The sequence below is a fragment of the Magnolia sinica genome, chromosome 10, assembly GCF_029962835.1.
Source record: "Magnolia sinica isolate HGM2019 chromosome 10, MsV1, whole genome shotgun sequence".
Taxonomy (NCBI): Eukaryota; Viridiplantae; Streptophyta; class Magnoliopsida; order Magnoliales; family Magnoliaceae; genus Magnolia; species Magnolia sinica.
In genome coordinates this window covers 80497430-80518555 of record NC_080582.1, presented here as the reverse complement: position 1 = coordinate 80518555, position 21126 = coordinate 80497430, and the positions used below count along the sequence as shown (strand labels likewise).

Genomic DNA, 21126 nt, shown 5'->3' with positions numbered 1-21126 from the left:
CTCATGTGTACAAAATTCTCTTCTTGTGTCTCTCTTAATAACATTTTTCTAGATTTCTTCACGATCTTTCTCAACAAGCCTTTCACTCTTCTTACTCAAGAAAGATGAATAATATTGTTTTTTTTTTTTTTTTATATCATTTACCTCTCACATGTAGCACGTGAAAAGCACAATATATATGATTTGAATACTCCAGTCATCTAATGGTAAGTGGCTCACACATGAGGATGGACCATACCTAATTGGATGGTCCTCTAGCTCTACATCAAGGCCACACACGAGGATATTGAGTGATCGCTATTTCTTAAACAGTGTGGATGAGAATAGAGAAGTTGCCAATTCAACCATGTTGAGGCTTGCTCATCCGTAAGCGGGGAGACATGGATATATGATGCATGTGTGCATGGTATGAGCATTTCATCTAGGATTCTCTCGTTCTAGAGCCGTTTGGGGTGCAGTTTGTCAAAAAGAGGATCATGGTCCTCTATGACTAAAGCTTAAGTATCCTTTTATATGGTCTTGATAGACTTTGTCATTCTGGCATTTCTACCTTTGCCCTCAAGTTGGGTAACGAGGATTTGCCTGGCTAACATTAAAAATTCAGATGGCTCCTCATGGGTCATGTATCTTTATAGCCAGTCGATAAATGCTCAGATTTTTGGATGAATGACTATGTTAATGTCATTGGAAGCTGGAGAAAAAATAGCATTGTAAAGGTTCTCCAGCTTATATCTTTGCTTGATCTGGCCTGCCTGGTTTAACTCCCTCTCCCTCTCTTTTTCCTTGACTCGGAACATGGGCTCTCTCTCTCTCCCTCAGTCGGGATGTGTACTGAGTTTTCTTTTCTTTTTTCCTCTCCCCACGCTCAGGTCTGAGTTGTTTTATTTTCATCTTTCTTTGGCTTAAGGTGTAAGCTGTCTTTAATATGTTGTTTATTTCTTTGGCTCCAGTTGTAAGAATTTTTTTATCTCTTTTGTTTCCTTAGCTTAGGCTGTGGGCTTCTTCTTCTTTTTTTCTTCTTTTCTTTAATTGATTAAAAAATAATAAAAATAATAATAAAAATCTTGACTTCTAAAAAAATAATATAAAATCTAGCTTTTTGCTTTTATTTTTTGCCTACAGCTTAATACACTGGTACTGGGGCAATAAATGGGCTGAGCCTAGGCCCAATACCAGGCCATTTATAACCTTAGCTGTTTCATCTCTGTTTTTTCTCGTCATCTTTGATTTTCTTTCTTTTCTTCTTTTACTTTTCTTCGAGGGTGTATTTGGTTGCATCAAATGTCATGATATTTCATTACATATATGCTGCACCAAATTAGGCTTGATTAATCGCCAAATTTCATGATATTTTCTACAAGAAAATGCACCCTTAAGAAAATCTCTGGGTTCATTGATTTATTTTCTTAAATGATTAGTGCTCATATCAGTACACGTGGGTGTACGAGACTTGAGCCGTTCATCTTTTGGGCCCTATGGTGGATGGATCATGTGCCTAAAATTACACTGGCCTGATTATGCTGCCTGCCCATTTTTGTACATGTGCCCGGTGAATCTTGACATTTTTTTCCCTACCCCGCAATGCCCAACGGTGATTCTCAAAATCATCTTACTAGCATGCTGTATCTGCCAAAAAGCCACACTTGGGCCCAAAAGATGAATGATCAGAATCTATTGTCTCCACATGTACAAGCATGTATCATTACAGATTCTCTCCTGGCTAACATGGCTATTTAACTGTATTTCTATGTAAATGATTTAATATTGAGACATTCCCATTTTACTGCATTTTCTTGGATGGGCTACAAGTATAAAATTGCATGGGTTCGACGATCCTAGCCATTCAATTGGAAGCCTGCAAATTAATGATAACAAAAAAGTTTCGAAATTGATATTCAACATGCAAGCATCCACTGCCTAGATGGACCACTTTCATTGTTAGGCCATCCATACGGCTGAGATCAAGGTTCACTCACAAACACAGCTGTCAGAAGGATCACTTTCTCTTTTCCCTCTTAAAACTGAAGGACAGAACTTGCAAAACCAATGGAGTCAGAGTGTTCTCATTGCTCCAATCCTAACTGAACCTACCATCCATTTGGTGAATGAACTGTCCAGATTTCCAGGCTGGGCCACATAAAAACATGATGGACAGCTTGAATCTATTTAATTCACCAGGAAATAAGATCAGCAGGCCAAAACATGATACATTGATTACAAAACTTGGATCACACTCATTTTCCTTTATACATGACAAAAGCAGGAATTTACAGATTTTTAGATGGCAAATATTGCTGAAGACATTGTTTCAATTTCTGAAAGGTCACAGGCTTGGATACAAAGGAATCCATACCGTTCGCAAGACATTCGGCTGCACTCTCCGCTAATGCATTCGCCGTCATCTGCAGGGGACCAACAGACATCTGTTAGACAGCTCTCAACCAACGTCACAATTGGATCATTTTTGTGCAATATGAACATTAGATACAGTTTATTTCAAACTCAACTCGATGTCTAGCCAGGTCAGATTGACTTGAAGAATAGACCGAGTCTTTGCTGGACTCAATATTTAATAATTAAATTGAAGTATTTATAGTGATAAATAGTGGGTAGAATATATAAATAAAACAGCCGAATTAAACAAGTGCACTGCTCATGGTGTGCTAGTAATAGACTTTTGCTTTCTTAGCTACGGTCATGAATCTTTTGACTTTTGTGGAGGAAAAACAACCAGGTGATTGACTCAGTTCACAGAGTTGACTGAATTAGTGACCTGATTCGACGAGTATTGTTGATTTGGCACCAGGTCATGCTAATGACAAGTCTCCTATTGACTTGGGTTAAAATCGTGCTGAGTCAAGTTGACTTGGCTGAGTTCTGGTCAAGTCACCAAGTTTTAGCACTATGACAATGATCTGATTTAATAAGCATCAACAGCCGAGTACTTGTTGTACTTTCTAGTTTCTAATTTGTGACGCTCATGGCTAAGGGCTAAGGCATTTTAATGCAATGGCTAAGGGCTAAGGCATTCTAATGCAAATGCTTATTTCACTGTTTTTGGATGCACAGATTTATGTCACTAATTTGGGGAATATTCTGCTCCACTACATACTATACAACACATTGGAAATGAGGACAAACTGAATAAGATGTGTGTTTTTTTATATACGCATGTCACCAATTTGGGGAATAGTCTGCTCCACTACATACCATACAACACATTGGATGTGAGACGGACTCAATAAGACATGCTTAAACTATCCAACTTCTTACCGCAATGATGGGGAGTCTGTTCCTAGAATCGAGATAGTTTGGCTGTGAATCTGAAGAAAGCACAGCTTGATCGATTCCAGCCTCTGCAGCCGCATCCCAGTTGCCATTTTCCTCAAAAGAGCGAATCAACCTTGTGGCTTGAAGGCCATCCATTACTGGCATGCAAACATCCTGCATCATTGTGGAGACAATTATCAGTATTTGGGGCTTACCATTTTCAATATTTAACCCCTGAGGCTAACATGCTTCATTTAATATTAGCGCAACATGGTAGATCAAAATGAAAACTGAACATGTTGATAACTAGTTCAAAAACCCAAAACTCAGTGTCCAGCTAGGTCAGCTCGACTCAAAGACTACAGATCCTGTGCTTGACTAAACTCAATATTTAATATATAAATTAAAAAGTATTCATGTAATAATTAAATATTTAAAACAGTTAGAAAGCAACGCCTATGACGTGCTGGTAGCAGACCTATGCACTTTTGTAGTGAAGGTCATAAGCTTCAAACTCAATGTTCCTCTTCTCATTTTTTTGAAAAGGAAAAAGGTGACCTGATGAGTGACTCGGTTTGAATCACGTTAAGTCGGGGACTCGACTGAGTCAGCAGTTGATTCTAGGAGTCATGGCAAGTTGGAGCCGAGTTGCACTCCTGAGTGAGTTTCCACGAGACTAGGCTTGAAATCTCATTGGCTTGAGGTGAATCAACCAAGTTTTGATTTGAGTTGCCGAGTTTTAGAACTAGTGTCTATAACAGCCACCTCTTCTAACATGCATGAAGAAAATGTGTGGGTTCAAAAGATTACCATTAGAACAAGATCATATCTACAACATTGAACTTCTCGAACAGCTTCTAATCCATTATTCACAACACGTATGCTGTGGCCCAACTGCTTCATCATGGACTGGGTCACCATTACATTTATCTTATTATCTTCCACAAGGAGGATCTTGGGCGGCAATGTGGATTTGGGCAGCTCCAAACTGCTAGAAGGTACAGTCCCCAGAGCTCCATCAGATTTCCCATGTTTCTGAGTTGAAGGTGAATGGTCCTCACCATTCTTCTCGTCTGTGTCAGTTACCTCTACACATTTCTTCATACATTGTTGGGAATCTCTACTTCCTTGAACATTGTTGGAATCTGTACTCGGTCGATGATATCTCGTCATAACAAGGCCATTCGCATCAACATGACGTTGCATGCCTCTTCCAGTTAAACTTTCAGCATTCAGGTCTACATCTGGCCTTAGAGAACTCTCAATTTCCGACACTATCTCGGCAGGATCAGCAGTTGAACAAGCATCTTCAAGCGAAGCTGACTCTCTTGATATACAATTATTCAAAGGAACTGAGCATGAATCCGCTGATAAATCATTTAGTTTATGCAAAGGAATATGGGGCACAATGCTCGGTGATAGTAGTTTTGTCCTTGTTGTGGACCCACCAGATGAACCCATTGTGCGTGGTTGAAATTGAAAATACCCAATGTTGGCTTCATTGGTGTTGGGATCGGCTACAGCTTCATGATCAGCCATATCAGAGAGCTCATCATCAGGGTCATCAGAATGGTCCCCCTTTGGAGATACCTTACAAGGCAATACGAACGTGAATGTAGAACCGCAATGCTCTCGGCTGGTCACCGTAAGATGACCACCCATCAACTCTACCTGCATCAAATGGATTTCAACACAATTAGTTAGAAATGTGAAGAAAACTGAACGAAGAATAAAATATTTTTGGTAATTCAATTATGAAAATCCTTCAATTTCTATCTTACAAGAAACAAACAACACAAGTACCAAAATATTACAATTAATAATAACCTAAAAAAATCTACGAACCATAAAAGGAACTCCTATTATTCATCAAAGATTCATGTCAAGGGCCAAATCAAAAGATCATTGACATAGACGTTAATTTCACATGAAAACAGTAGAAAATACCCAGACAACTTCAAATTTTAGCTCATTTTCATTCAAAACTCAGATCCATGCATCTGAGCTATTGTTCTTTATTCTTCGGCGGGGTCTGAAAATTTGCATTTTCCTAAGACCCAAATCCTTAAAAGTGAGAAGAAAGTAAGAGTGAGAACTCTCAACACTCACGGTGTTCACATCATCATCTTCCCATTTCAAATGAGTCATGCACCAAAACTAATAATTGGCATTCAACTTGGAAGAAACAACCTGAAACATAGAGCCCTTGCTTGCCAGCCTATGTTATCAATCGTTCTCTGAAGAAATCGCTATGACTCGGCCAAATCATGACAGCATTGAGAAGATTTTAAACCATGATTGGAACTATATTGGTTAAGTAGTTGAAGCAAACACAAACAACACAGAACATAAGATAGAACCTCTTATGGATTTGGGGAAACTAGGGAGACCTCAATAAGACCAACCAATTCACCAGGACAGCTAACATATCTGAAACATGATTCGTTTCCCTATGAAAGTTAAAAATAGTTCCAATCAATAACATAAACATGACAGCATCTTCTCAAATCATGAACCAAGCCTCCAGAGATCAGACGACTCTCAGTTCAGTTGTATACTGCATCCTATTGGAAGTTGACAGACAGATATCCCAATATGGAGGTATGGAGGAGCACAATGGATTGGTCCAGAGGTTTGTGAAAGAGCAAAGAAATGGCTAGCTTTATCAAATTCACTTCTGGGAGGCTTAATCTAAGTAAACCAAGGTTGTCAACTTGTCAGCCAGCCTAGTTGGTCCCAGGAACTGGTCCATCAGGGGTCCATCTTGTGCCTGGAATCCTGGGCCTGGTTAGGTTGGGGTTCAGGTCAAGTTCACTGGGTCTGTCTAGTCAGGTCAGCCCAAGCTCGGCCCAGGCCATGATAATAGTAACATCACTAACATGTATTAGTTGTGCATTATGCATTCAAACCATTAATATATGCACAGGAATTGTTTAATGGTCCAAGCTCAAGCTTGACAAACTTCTAATCAGGTTTGGGTTGGGCTTGGGCCCGGGCTTTTTATTTTTGGGTCAGATGAGGCTGACCCTGACCTGGCCCAGGCTCAGCCCATTGAATATATTTTTCTCAGTATAATGAGAATCCATTTACGATGATTCCAATTTCCAAGTGCCGCTGAGAAATTATAGAAAAAGATGACCTTATTAACTGGATAGAAATGAAAACAAGAAATATTCAGTGAGCAGCTCACCAGTTGTTTACAGATTGCAAGGCCAAGGCCTGTTCCTCCATACTTTCGAGCATGGCCTGCACTGACTTGCATGTACTTTTTAAATAATGTTGGCAATGCCTTTTCTGTGACATGGTAGTAAATAAATCTAATCAATATTTGTGGATATGGGAATAAAAGAAAATTACACTACATCTGCATTTTCAAAGGAATAGGAAATGAGTCAGCGTGATTCCACATTAAACGTATCAACATGATTTTACAGGATCATGAGAAAGCAAGAACAAGAAAGGATACCTGGAATCCCTATTCCAGTGTCATATACATCACAACGCAGCCAGACTACTGTTTCATGAGGGTGGTGATGCTTCTCTTTGTATTCATCCATTGAAGCTGCCATTTTTACTGATGTTCCCGCTCCATCATCAGGGATGCCGTATTGGTCATGATCTTCCTCGGATGTCTGACATTGCATGGATTCTGGACTGCAGCTATTCTGAGATGCTGCAGAGGAACTTTCTTCCATTGGTTCTTTTGCCGAAACTGCTGATTGGCATCCCTCTTCGTGTCCAAAATATTGTTCCGGTACCACACGAAGGTTTATCCCAACCTTTCCTTCATGGGTAAATTTTATTGCGTTGCTGCAAACAAGTGCAACCTAAATTTAGGAGACGACCCAAATGAGCATATACTGAATGCAAGAAAAGTTACGGAAAGCTGTCAGGCACTAGTAACCATGTTATCATAGTCACATCAAATGGTTGAACATGTGAAAGACCTCATTTGGTAATTATAGTTCGAGATACATGGTTCCATGGCCAAGATCAAAGATCTAGGCTCTGGAAAATCGGATTTCATGGATGATTGGATAATGCAAAGCGAAAGGGGAGAAAAAAGTTGGGATTAAGAGAAAGAAACTCTAAATCAATGTTTTGTGATGACGGTGAGTTGAGGTAGGAGACTATATATCATGAAACTGGTTGATGGAAAAAGAAAATGCTTGGAGATTCTTGATCTCTCAATCAGGTTAGAAATTGGATAAATCTCTAGATCAGATCTCTTGATTTTTCTGGGGTGTTTTAGATCTTTTGAAAGAAATCAAAACTGTAGAGTGACAAACACCAAGATCACATTTAATTGAATACTGCGAACAGTTTAAGTAAATAACTATGAATTGAACAACTGAATAGTGTTCGTATAGAGTAACCCAATGTAAGACAATTATAAAAGAATCTAAGGAACATGACTTCTCGATCTAAAAGGGTGTATAATAATAAATATACACATTAATGAAGATTGTAAACAAAGGAACAGGTGTGTGAGAAATGATGGAAGTAAGAGAAGAAAGGCATTTCGAGAAGAGAGAGACCTATGAGAGTGAGCAAATGAAATCTGTAGAGAAGTGCAGTAATGGCATAAAAGTTGCTATTAACTTCTGAAGCATAAGCATTAAGGAGATTTTCTAAGCATAAGTATTAATGAAGGTCTTACCTGATCAAGTTGGTAAGAATCTGCCGGATCCTTAGCACGTCACCAATAACCTAAAAGAACACACCACCAATCAAACGTAAATAAAAGAACCTATGTAAAAGATTATGATCTATTGTGCAATGCAAACTGAAGGTGGATGAAAAATGATTCGGTGCAGCAAACTTTCAAACCACTGAACCCTCCTCGTGGGCCCCAAATCCATGAGTTCCGCCTCGCACGGGCCCCAAATCCATGGGTTTTGTGGGCTGCCCACCTGGTGAGGAGTCTCGAACATGAGACCTCCCGTTCTGATACCAATTTGATGTAGGACAATTAACCACTTGCTCTAAAAGCTCGAACTGATAGAGCATGGAGAATTAATCCCTTTATCTTATAGCCCAGGCCCTAAATCCATGGTTTAGGTCCTCACATGAGCCAGCCCCCTCACACAGGCCCCAAATCCATGGGTTCCGTGGACCGCCCACCCCAACCACCCACTCAAGCCCGGTGTGAAAATGCCCCCGCATTGCTACTTGTATCATAGGAATGATAAATAAATAAATATGTACAATGGGTAATCTAGCATGTGCCACTGATATCATTCATTATAAATTACACATTTGTATCATAGGAATGCTTATTATAGAATATACGCCATAAATTTGCAACCAATATCATGCCGAGCCCCACATAGATGTCATTACCCTTGCAACATTGACTACATATATCTACTTGGAAAGAGTGATAAGGTGATCTTTTATCTGATCAAATTATGGCTTTTGCAGAATTTAAGTTTCTTTCTATTTATATTTAGAAATTTTTTTGTGCAAGGAAACTAAATTCTTTATTAATCAGTAATCTCTTTTAAGGGTCAAAGACTGAAAATGGTGGACTTTTAATAGTTTAACCAGGATCCGAGGCCAGTGTACTTGTGAAGTTGACAGTAACTCTGCAATGAAAATCGCAAGTGACATTCATGCTACAAGAGTGCCACATATCATATAAGTGCAATTGAAGTATCTCAAGGTATGAACACAAAAATGAAAGGAAAAAAGTCAGGCACCTGAAAGCATGGCTAAATCATGTCCAAAAACATAAGGCATCACGAAGTGCAGTTTAATAGCAGAAAATGTTGCAACTTCTCACCTCCACAGGAACATCATCTGCTACATGTCCTTCCAAGATTAGTTCCTTCTGCAATGATGCTGCAGCTGTCTGTAATACATGTTTTGCTACCTCTCTTGGCCGAAATTTCGTAGCTTCCAATTTCATGACTCCTACAGGGAACAGGACAAGTAGCCTTATATATCCAGGTAGTCAATCACTATTTGGCATCAATAAACCGTTTCCACTTAAAAGCTATAACAGAATTAGAGACCTTGAAATCAGATTATTAGAATGCCTGCTTCCTATCAGGAAAAGAAATAAGAATGCAACTGAAATTATCAGGGAGATGGAGATGAGTGAAAATGAAAAATCCAAAAGACTTTCTACTTTGTTCTCTTCAGGTAGAATTTCAGCACCAACTTTTCATATAATGACATTTGGAAACAAATCCATAACTTTCTGGAGGCTGATAACTAAGCATTTTACTAGCTAGATGAGTCTTCGACTAAGATAAAGTTTTGGCTTACACTTGTATTGATTTATTTCTCAAGTCAATAGATATGAAATTATAAGTCACCTCTACATGCCATATTAGAAAATAAATGAAACTTGTACCTGACTCCACCTTAGAGAGGTCAAGAATGTCATTGATAAGTTGCAAAACCAAATCTCCAGAAGATAGCATAACATCCAACAACTGCCGTTGTTCTTGATCTAGATTTGTGTTGGCAAGGATCTCAGCCATACTAACAACCCCGGTAAGGGGAGATCTTATTTCATGAGACATAGTTGCTAACATTTGTTTTGCCCGCATCGTTTCCTCTAATGAAAGGGAGAAAGAAAAAAGAAAAGAAATATAATAAGTGAAACTTTTAGTCATCCAAAGTTCCAATCCAGATTTAGACAAATAGCAGACATTGCAATACCTGTTATGTGAATTGTTTTATTCAGTTCTGTTTCCTTGGCCTTTTGCACAGCTATCTGCTCCCGAAGCCTTGCCATCTTTTCTCTTTTTATTACCTGTTATAAGATGAGAAACAATATATTATAGAGAAAATAAACCTTGCTGACTGCAAGAACATAGAGAAGAAAAACAAGAAAATGAAAACAACATGTTTCTTGAAACAACTTGAAAGTTGGACTAGGCTTAGACCCAATGATATATACTTGTTTTTTTTAGGGAAAAAATCAGGAAGAAAATGGAGTAAGGGTAAGAAGCTGAAAAGATATGTACTCCTGAAATGTAGCAATGGCATTTTAAATAGAGATTGAAGTTCATTCTAAACATAGGTTGAACCATCATTTGGCTCGCCACTACCATAAAGTCTCAATTTTCAATACTTGGCAAGCAATTTATTTTATAGTTAAACTGTGGTTTATGGAGGGGTGCTTTAGAATCTAAAGGATTTAAAATTAGTCATACTAAAACAGAGTATGTGGAGGGCAATTTTAGTAACAATAGGAGTGGGAATGAGGAATTAGTTAGGATTGTTGACCAAGAAGTTTTCCAAAATGACAACTTTCAATATCTTGGGTCCATAATTCATAAGAGTGGAGAGAATGAGAAGAATGTCGCCCATAGAATTCAAGCTTGGTGGAAGAAATGGAGATGTGCCTCTGGAGTTATATGTGATCGCCGGGTACCACTCAAATTGAAAGGAAATTTTTATAGGATGGCTATAAGCCAGCCATGCTTTATGGGACAAAATATTGGGCAATTGAGGAACAACATGTTCATAAGATGGGAGTAGCTGAAATGAGGATGTTGAGATGGATGAGTAGCAAGACAATGAAGGATAGAAATGAATGCATCCAAAGGAATTTAGGAGTAGCACCAATAGGTAATAACATGAGGGAAAGTAGAGTTAGATGGTTTGGTCATTTGCAACGGAGACCAAGAGATGTGCCGGTTAGGAGTGAGTTTGTACAAGTTGAGAGTTCTAAAAGGGCCAGGTGAAGGCCCAAAAGGACATGGGTGGAGGTAGAAAGAAAAGACTTGATAACTTGGACGTGGGTGGAGGTAGTAAAAAAAGACTTGATAACATACCGTCTAACTAAAGTTAGGGCCCTTGATGGAGTGGAATGGAGTAAAAGCATTCATGTAGTACTTGGGGCAAGGTTTAGATGATGATGTTAAGCTCTGGTTTCCAAAATAATTAGAGCTAGTGGACAAAGTGGAGATGTGCCTTTGGAGCATTGTGTGATCATTGCATGCCTATGAAACTTTACGAAAAGACAAGCAATTTATTAGAGGGGCCATGCTTCTTTTTTTTTTCTGGGGGGGGGGGGGTGTTGGGCATTTAGAAGGCAACATGAGCAGAAGATGAGTGTTGTATAGGTGACAATGTTGAGATGGATGTGTGGGAAGCTCAAAGAGGGGAAAAAAAAAAAAAAAAAAGACGGATGTTTGGGAAGAATATGAAGGATGGAATTAAGAATGAGATCATTTCAAGCAGGCTAGGAGTAGTCCTAATATGAGAAAATGATCGAGATGGTTCATGTGCAACAGAGATTGGAGATGGCTCCAATCAGGATGCAACCTTGACTACGGTTGAAGGGCCTGAAAAAAATAAGTACGCCTAAAAGGACTTAACCAAGGTTGTGACCCTTTTTATCTCCACCCCACCTAGTCACCATCCCTTGCCGATCGAGCATGATCCAAACTTCCCATCCCTTTTATGGTGGAAATCTCCACTTTTCCGTTAAGGAGATTCTTACCTGTCCTAAGTATTTAATTAATGCATGCCTACAAATGCAAAGAACTTATCACGGACGAGCCACACGCAGGGAAACTTGAACATGTGGTTCTGGTAGTCATAGAAAAAACTTTTTGTTCCGGCTTTAGTTCAAGTGGTAGTCCAATCGGGGGTCCCACCCAAAAGCATGTTGCCGCTAAAAGCAGAACCCCATATTTCTTCTAGAGAATCTCCTGGGCCCATGGATGGGATGACCTCTACACACGAAAACTCCTGAAAAGAGAAAGGGACTGCAACTTATAGAAACTGACTGAGAATGCGCTCCCCCTCCGATAGGGATCCTTAGCACAATTTCAGTCAGTTTCTGAAGGGTATTTTTTTTATACACCTGAGTTGGTTGACTTGCTTGTCAAAAAATTTGAGTCCAAATAAAAGGTCATAACGTAACACTGGGGTGGCAACAAGCGGAGTCATAGCTCACCGTTCCCATAGTCCACCAAAGGTTAAGGGATAAGGTGAGCATACGACACAGCAAGTGAATGACCCGCAATGTGAATAGAGGACCTGTAGCTTAGTCCGCCGAAGCGAAGCGAAGGTGATTCCCAATTATACGCACTCATGACTGGTATATGATCTCTCTATGTAGTGGTTGGCCTTTGACAAACTTCGCCAGAAGCGACTAGTCACTTCCCAAATGCCAAGGGATACGAGGGCTTGTTCATTTGCTGAGGATGAGGCGTTATGTACAAAAGGGACTCAAAAACTTGAAGGAAATAGCTAGGACAAGGCTATGATGATGATGATGAGGCTTTGGTTTATACAGATGACATGATCAACTCAAATAACGGGATTTCAAAAACTTAAGTACTTGCATTCCATGGATAAAGTTATCATAATCTTGGCAACAAACCAAAATCAATTACTTCAATTTGTAATTGCATATAGTCCAAATGTAACATCTTGATCAATGACAAATTGGCAACATCTCTCTTTCACCCTTCCATAGAGGCAGACCCACCTATGGATATTTTGAAGGCATTAGAATTGAGCCCCAGTCCTGTTCAAAAATCTCATATCATCAAATTCAGAATCCTTTGGATACCTGCTGTGGTGGATTCAAAATAAAAGCATTCAGAATTTTTTGAGAAAAATGTATCCTCAAGGTTAGTGTTGATTAAAAGATAAGAAGTATTGGAAAGTGTTCGTTTCTTATTGAAATTGAGGGGTGTTATTGAGAGAAAATAAACGTGCATTCATCTCATTTTATTTTATATAATCATAACTATGTACTAGAGATCAATTTTTTTGGTATGGATTAAAAATATAACCAAAATTTCATATAAACTATGATCTCTAATTAGATGAACTCATTTTTTAGCGGCACCTGAACGTGCCCTTATTTTATTAAATGTATTGTCTGAATAATGTGCACTACATTGTTTAGTGGTGTTTTTGAGTTGGCTAGAGGTCATTAGTTAAAGGGTTTCTATTGGACATTTTGGGCTTTGTTGTATTTGGGCCCAGCTGGCCCAATGGCTCTCGTCTTCATCTTATTATTCTTCTGATCTCGTTCATTCACATCTAATGTAATCCACACCTTCCTCCCATTCCTGATTTACCACAAATAATAAACCTTAATGATCTATATTTCTCGACCAATATGTTCTATAAGCAGCCCTTGTGCAGCCAGCATTTAAGTTTGTTCTTATTGATCCATCGACATTCATTTTTATCCTTTCTTCTTTTTCTTAAAGGGGGGGTGCCCCTGTATCTTTGTCAAAAAGAAACAAGGACGTATGAGAAACTGGACATTCATGTCGGTTCCACAATTACTTTGGGCCTCTTATTGCTTGCTCAAGCTTAGCCTAGATATTAACATCAGTAGGCAGAGAACTGTAAAAAAGAAGAAGAAAAGAATCAAAATAATTCTACTGATAAAGACAACTCGCAATTATTCTTCCTACCATTTTCCAAATTTCTCAGCATGCTAGTCTAAAGAATCTAGCTAACATGGTCAAAGAGAACTTTCCCATTTGAAAGTCTGTAGCATTTGTTCCATTGCATTACAAAGTACTCATCTTCTACTTGATATTTACAAAAAAAAAAAAAATGTTAGAAAAAGGTGATCTTTAGATTCTGTAGCATTATCTAAGTGCATCTAGACACTAGAACCTGAATTTTGTTCTTCTTCATTTGCTTCTAATATATGGAGCAGTTCCTGACTCATGAAGATTGATGATTTGAAAGAGATTAAAACCACAAATTGAAATTTTACAAATACAAATATTTTTAAGTAAACCAGTGGTTCAAAGAACAAAAAAGTACAGATAGATTTTGAAGTTTGGAATGACAAGTTACCTGATCCGTTACATCCATCCCCATATAGTTCACACCTATTGTGTCGCCGGATTTGCTAAATACTGGTTCAACATGTATCAAGAATGTCTTTGACCCAAATAATTCGGTCTCGAAAGTAATTTCACGCTTTGCGGGTAAACCCCGCTCCATTACTTCCCTCTTGAACTCTTGAGATTCCTTAACACCAGCTCCAGTAAATATCTCAACGTCTGTTCTACCAATGATGTCCTGAAATAGCAGAGATTTTGAACAAAGATGCATATGTATCACTTCCACAAATGATGAAAATAACCACTGGCATTGTGAAAGGGGAATTTTCCTATTTGAAGGAAAATTACACTTTCTAGTTTCAGAAGAGTACCACTAAGACTGTTTGAATGCACCAGAGAATTGAGGTGTGAATATTCAGTTTAATCACAAGAAGAATCAATAGCAATATCAATGATATTTTCTAGTTTTCATAATGAGAATGTAGCCCTCAAATTGCAGCCACTCTCCATTGGAACTACAAGTTGAGAGTAACCTAATTGCAGTTTGGAGCCCAGAGCCACAATGTGAAGGGAATTACAATTTGGTTATTTCCATGCTACTAAAGTTATAGTTTTAACCCATCTTGAAATGCATGCAAATGGCACCCAAGAAAAATAAGTTGCAGAAGAAAATTAAAAATGTCACCAAAATTGGCAGTATCTTAGATGATATTAATAATAATTTTAAAAATAAATAAATAAAATAAATAAAAACACAAAAATGTTTACTAGGTTACGCAGTATAACCCTCATGAAAGTTGTTGGCAATCAGCTACCTCCTCTTGTAAACTCGGAAAATGGTTATAAATGAACCGGTACCGCAATTCTTTATCCTGGAATGAAAGGTTAAAAACATTATTTTCATATGTCATGATAGTACAGCCAAAAAAAAATGTCACCATAAGGATTCATTTCCCATCAATAGCATTGGTAAACACAGTATAATACAGCCTAGACAATACTGCAAAATTACACAAAGCAAAAAGGTACAATTATTTGTCTCGAATATAGAAAATTCAGAGGAAGAGACTCATTATGACTGCAATTTTCTCCAGGATAATTCCTGCATTACATGGCTTCATGATGCTGACATGCTTCAGAAAAGGTGACCAATCAGTTCATTAATTTTGTGTTGGTAATCTCAGTATGTAAACACATCCTGCACAGTATAGAATAGAAAAGACAACTTCCACCTTTTCCAGAGTCAACATCCATTAAGAAAACAGGACTGAATTGTAAAACAAATCTCTATACTATAGAGTCATGAAATTAATACTTGAATTGGCAGTTTCCATTTTATTATTTAAATGGAAATAATGGGATGACATGCACCAACCCATTTCTTGAAATTCTAAATGCCCTTGTAAATTATTTGTTCATAGTAAAATTGTCATTATCATGCAACTCTTTTTTCCTTTCTAAAACTCATATAATAAAGAATGATGTTTGTTTCCAACCACCTTCAAACCTAATGACTTGAAAGTTCTACTTCTACTTTGTTACATCAGCCAAGAGCCTAAGATTAAAATGCTTCTAAGAATTAGTGAAGATCTCATGTTAGATGCTTAGACACCATGTGTGACTAGACAAATGCTGATACCAATTAGTTTGGTTAAGGCTTAGATGATGACCTTTTGGCAGACACACATATGTATGCATGCATATGTGCATAATGGATGGAATCAACCATAATCCAACCTGTCGAACAAAGGAACTGATCACCTACATGCAACGGCACAACAACTTGTGGTTTCGTTCCATCTTTCCTGCCTACCATGAAAGCAGCGGGCCCCACCGTGAAGATAACCTGGCACAGAATCAGTCCAGTCCACTAATCAGATGGACCATGCTATTTGCAATCAATGGACAATAGACTGTCTGACTCCCCATACAGGTGCCTGGTGAGTGGATCAGCTTGATTTTCAAGAAGGGTAATATTCATGCTGGGGTCTGCAGCTTTCATGGTAAGGATGTCCTACAGAAGTGGCACGGTAGGAAAGATGGTACTGTAGTCGCGGTGCCATTGCCTCTAGGTGATCAGTTCTCATGTAACAAGGACAAGGCAATTTTTCTGAATCATAGCAAGTAGACACATGCTAATGTCCATGTGTCCGACACAATTGGAAAGGGCACATATCATCATCATCACAAGCATCATCATCATCGTAGTCTTATCTCAGCTATTTGGGTTAGCTTTACACATCTTGTTTCACCAATCATTCCTATCTAAGGCCCCATCTTCAGTAAGTGATGTCTAATTGTAATTATCTTTATTTTTGGAATACTTTTTCCATACGGATAATTGATTTTGAGCTTTATTGTCAGTGTTAGTCATTTTTGGGATTCTTTTACATATGGATAATTATAATGTAAGCCCCTACATCCAAAGCCATTAATTGGTCCAAACAATGCTTCCTTTTTCAAGTTACATAAGATACAAGTATAGTGTGTAAATGTTTATTCATCTCTAAAACAAAGCCAACGGATTTGCATCTCCATGGTTTATTCTAACATATTATATAGTACTTTTTCTTACATGGTACCTGCTGGAGTTTTGTGCTCCAGTTGCCAGTACCAAGCTCCAATAAAGGAGGAGAGTTGTGTCTGGTTAGCAGCTGGTGTTGCCATCACTTTCATCATGAATCCTGGCATATGACATTCCAAATTCATGGTAGGGCAATGTTATGGCCCTTAATAGGGTAGAATGGCAGAACAGGATTTGTGTAGCAGACCCCAATTAGTTGGGATAAGGCTTAGATGATGATAATGATTAGTACTTACTGATATTGATCAGGGATAGATTCACAAACATGCTAATTATTTCAAAAATATGTTGAATCAAAACAATTCAGCAGTTGCAAGACACCCGACTACATTTTTCGGTATTTGAAATCCTATTCCCATCCACAAGCTAATATTGCAGCAAAGTAGAACATACTCCATCTCATTCATGTTTCTGATCATTAATTAGCATTGAAATCAAAATTACCTGATGGCCAATTACAACGGGTGCATTCTGGAGAACAAAATGTAGAAAATTATCTGCTCTTTTCAAAATTTGAGACAATTCTTCAACAGGTGAGGACTGCTTTTCCAAATTTTTCACAATTTCCTGCAACTTCTCCTGGAGTATATGCTCCCTATGGATGCTAGCTTCCAACAATCTATCCAGTTCCTTGGCCCTCTGCTTCCAGTACTTAATTGTATCATACTCAGCATCTATTTCAAGCTTCTTTTTATGGAGAATGCTATCGTTTTTCCTCCGAGGTATAGCTTCCCATATATCTAAAACTTCATCCAATATGGAAATTGATCGCTTGTCACCAGCATACTTATCTTCCTCAAATCGATGCTGCTCCAAGATCTCCAATTTCTGTAGCTCCACTTCCTTCCTTTGCTTGTTTAGGATCTTGAGTTCTTCATTCAGAAGGCGAACAGCATTAGCCTGCTTATATTCCCACTGCTTTACAAGGAATGCCAACTGAGAGGAGCTCTTCTCGCTATAACTAGTTAGCTCTAAGAGGCGCTTGAAATCGACAATAGACGGCTCCTCTGTGATTGTAACCTCCTCCAACATATCTTGGTCCATCCCGGGCTTTTCTACATTGAATTGCTTGCCGACTTCATTTCTAAGATCTTCAGGCCACATAGAAGGAAGGACTTCAATGTCCATTTCTTCAAAATAGTCACCCCCCATCTCACAAACCATTCAAAAACGTAAGATATCACGTCAGCCCCACCTCTGTCCACAACATCACCATTCAATTAAAACAGTACAAAGAACTCTTGTAGCACACCTAGTAGGCAATATGTGATTGGAACCTTTAGTAGCATCTCAGTTTCATTAGATGATTTAACAAAGCCTTTGTACAACATTCGAAATCAGGGTATGCAGATGCAGTCTTGTTGTTATGGAAGAACTAGAATCAGATGAAGAAACCTACAAAGAACATGTAGATACGACATCAAAAATCATGTTTCATAGACCCCCGCCTAAAGAAAACTTCAATATAAATAATGAAATGATGCTTGATGCACTAGTTAACCCATATGGGCTCAAACGGGTAAGCACCATATACATATTTGAAGATATTATAAAAGCAAGAGTAATAATCAGTGAGGATGCTCACTTGCATGCAGCGAAGGCTGGGTTAGAGAACAAAATGAAGGATGATATTTCAACAGCCATGGAAAATTAAAAAGCCAATTCAATCTTATTAATAAATGAATCAAAGCAGCAAAAGCCCTTCACAACCAAATATCAAAAACATTGACTGCTCCTTTCGAATTTCTATCAAATGGAATCCATAAAGTACCAATGTCTTAGGATCACATGGCACTAAAAACAAGAAGATTTTGAGAAGTATAAGTAGATATTCAATGACGGTTGGGTTAAATGGCAAATTTTCAACCTTGAACCTCTTGACTAAGGGACCTAAATTGCAAGCATGCTTTTTGAGGATATGTATCTTCTGATAAAATGATTACCCTTACCAAGCAAACCCAAGAGATTCGGCCCACCAAAAGTCCATGTCGGCCAGTGGGCCCTACCAGATCACTCGTTAGTGCGTGGGTCACACAAAATCAGGCCCATACTCCTAGCTGCTCCCAACACTTGAAGCCCTGATCTGCTGTTTGTATCTGCAATGAGTTTGAGTTTTTTTTTTTTTTTTTTTTTTTCTGCAATGACTTCGGATGTGTTCATCATTGTTGTAAGGATCAGTTCCCAAATCCAATCGTAGAAATCAATTCAGACTGCAATCTGAATGCTGATAATGAATTATTAACAAAGAAAGAAAACAACGACACTCATATTCTATATGTTGAAGCTATCAAAATCAAATATATATAAGAAATGAAGGTCAATGAGATGTCACAATAGTATATCCAGAAGATCGCCACCCTTCTCCATGCATTTCAATCAGATAAGAAGGAATATACAATACTCGCCTGAATTACCGACGCTCCCATTCCGGCCAACACTCTAACCAGGTGGGGCCCACCTCTCAAAAATCAAGGCTGATCATCTGGAGGGCCCCCCAGCATGGAAGGGTGAAGCTGCACAAACATCCGCTGTCGTGCAATCCTAGCCATCCAACAAAAAAACATATGGGATGCCTGATGGAGTAGATCTTTGGTCAATCGCCCATCTGCCACTCGGCCCGCCAGATGGACCAGATCACTGAAAGTGGGGACTCCTTGGAACACTTGGCCCAAATGAAAAGACAACTATTCAAGCCAAGCATTGCATAATACCTCATCCAATTATGTAAATCTGAACAGCCTTAACGAAATCCAAACCAGGAATCAACATGAAAACTGAACATTGAATATAAATTAATCAATTAATTATTTTAAAAAAATTAAATTTACAAAAAAAAAGTCCAATCCAGAGAACGCTTCACATAAACCGATTGGCCTGAAATCAGCAACTGCAGATTAAAGACAATCGAAGACTCTCATCTAAACATCTGGAAGGAAAAAAAAACAGAGCAAGTACTAAAACAACGATTGCATCATGACGATCATCACAAGCAAGATTCAATCAAAGACTAACCAAAGCTCGAAAATTCAAACACAAAATCAGAATTTCGACCGAGAATTATCTTTACATTGCCGAAAACTCACCGCTCTGGAAGTCAATTGTGGTAGGTAGTGCATTTGGAGTAAAGAATCTGCTCAGAAATCCGACCGCAGAGAACTGAATAACGAAAGAAAGGCAGTGGAAATGCGAAAAAAGGCTCTAATGCTCGGCTTTTGTCTCTCTTCCTCTGCGATTTTCGACGCAGCAGAGAAAGCACTGAAAGTGATTGAATCAGAGAGAGAGAGAGAGAGAGAGAGAGAGAGAGAGAGAGAGCATGTGCTGAGGGGAGAAAACAAAGGGGAGAGAACCTTAGGAAGCCATGTGCGTGGCGGTATAAATATTGCAGTGAAAACGGGATTCGTTTTTTTCTTATTTTATTATTGTTGCGTTGCAGTTGTTGTTGTAGTTGTTGTTGTGGTTGTTGTTGTGGTGAGGGTTACGTGAATTGGTGGTACTGCAGTTTGGAACGAAGAGGCCTCTCTCTCTCTCTCTCTCGGAATGGGAGTGTGGATTCAGGTCTCATATGAGTGGTATCCTTTTAAAAGATTCTCGCTCGGCTCTGTAGAGACTGGGGCAAGACGACTATGAGTTTATCACCGTTTTAAAAAGAGGGGTTACATGATACTCAGGTTGCGTGTGTGCTTGATACGCAGGTACTAAGAAATTTCACACGTGACTTATATTAACTCAAATAATACAGGTTAAAATCCCAAATTGGTTGAAGAATCTCTGGGAACTTGTTTTTGGAAGTAGGACCGTTGGATATTTTCCATTTTCAACCATCCAATAAATGTACAAAAATCCTATTTTCAGATAATAAAATAAGCTGCTTCTTTTTTACGTTATATACCTAAGCGGATTGCTTCCTGCCGACTCTGTGGGGCCCACTATGATATACGGGTTTTATCCATGCCATCCATCCATTTTTCCAGATCATTTTAGGGTATTTAGGTAGATCCAAGGCTCAAGTGGACCACACAGTGAGGAACGAATGCCCACAGAAGTTTGGATGTTTTAGATCAAGCTGATATTTGTGTTTTCCATTCATCCATATTTATATATTTATATGACCTTATGAACAGATTTTGGATGGCTAATAAATATCACTGTGGTCCCTAGAAAGGTTTCAACGGTGAGTGTCAGTATCATCGCTGCTTCCTGTTGTGTGGTCCACTTAACCTTTGGATCTGTCTATTTTCTTTTTAATACTTAAAATGATCTGAAAAATTAGATGGACGGCGTGGATAAAGTCCATACATCATGGAAGACCCCACGGAGCCCCTGCTGGACAGATTATTGTCCAGCGGAAGCAGGACGCAATCCGCTTCCATTATATACCGACACTGATACCATAATTTGGACGGCTTGATTTGATTAATATGCCACGTGTGCAATTTGCAAGTAATTTTCAAGTGCCTGCATGTTATTGTTCTTTCCCTTTTT

The 21126-nt window shown here is 38.6% G+C and overlaps 1 protein-coding gene across 5 annotated transcripts; it reads right to left on the bottom strand.

The window, feature by feature from the left end:
* Positions 1-2182: 2182 nt before the first annotated feature.
* Positions 2183-20221, bottom strand: LOC131217123 (histidine kinase 5-like). Of its 5 annotated transcripts, none has more exons than XM_058211892.1 (14): positions 19728-20220; positions 17922-18039; positions 17089-17841; positions 14876-14932; positions 14071-14298; positions 9943-10036; positions 9632-9838; positions 9056-9186; positions 7931-7980; positions 6737-7080; positions 6461-6564; positions 4081-4941; positions 3274-3444; positions 2183-2402 (listed from the first exon to the last, which is right to left on the bottom strand). In XM_058211892.1, exons 3-14 carry the CDS (start codon positions 17806-17808, stop codon positions 2268-2270), a joined length of 3102 nt encoding a protein of 1033 aa, XP_058067875.1. In that variant the 5' UTR covers positions 17809-17841; positions 17922-18039; positions 19728-20220; the 3' UTR covers positions 2183-2267. The 5 variants fall into 5 exon arrangements, with proteins under 5 accessions (XP_058067875.1, XP_058067876.1, XP_058067878.1 ...); XM_058211893.1 differs by lacking the exon at positions 19728-20220 and adding an exon at positions 18594-19429; XM_058211895.1 differs by having other exon boundaries at positions 9632-9740; positions 9920-10036; positions 17089-18039; positions 19728-20221.
* Positions 20222-21126: the final 905 nt, after the last annotated feature.

Bases quoted from the DNA above. Each gene is read 5' to 3' on its own strand.
- LOC131217123 (XM_058211891.1), bottom strand. From the start codon at position 17,808: ATGGTTTGTGAGATGGGGGGTGACTATTTTGAAGAAATGGACATTGAA. The intron at 4,942-6,460 runs GTGAGCTGCTCA...CATTTGATGCAG, and splicing joins TTGCAATCTGTAAACAACTG to GTAGAGTTGATGGGTGGTCA. The intron at 3,445-4,080 runs GTAATCTTTTGA...ACAATGATGCAG, and splicing joins GATATGATCTTGTTCTAATG to GATGTTTGCATGCCAGTAAT.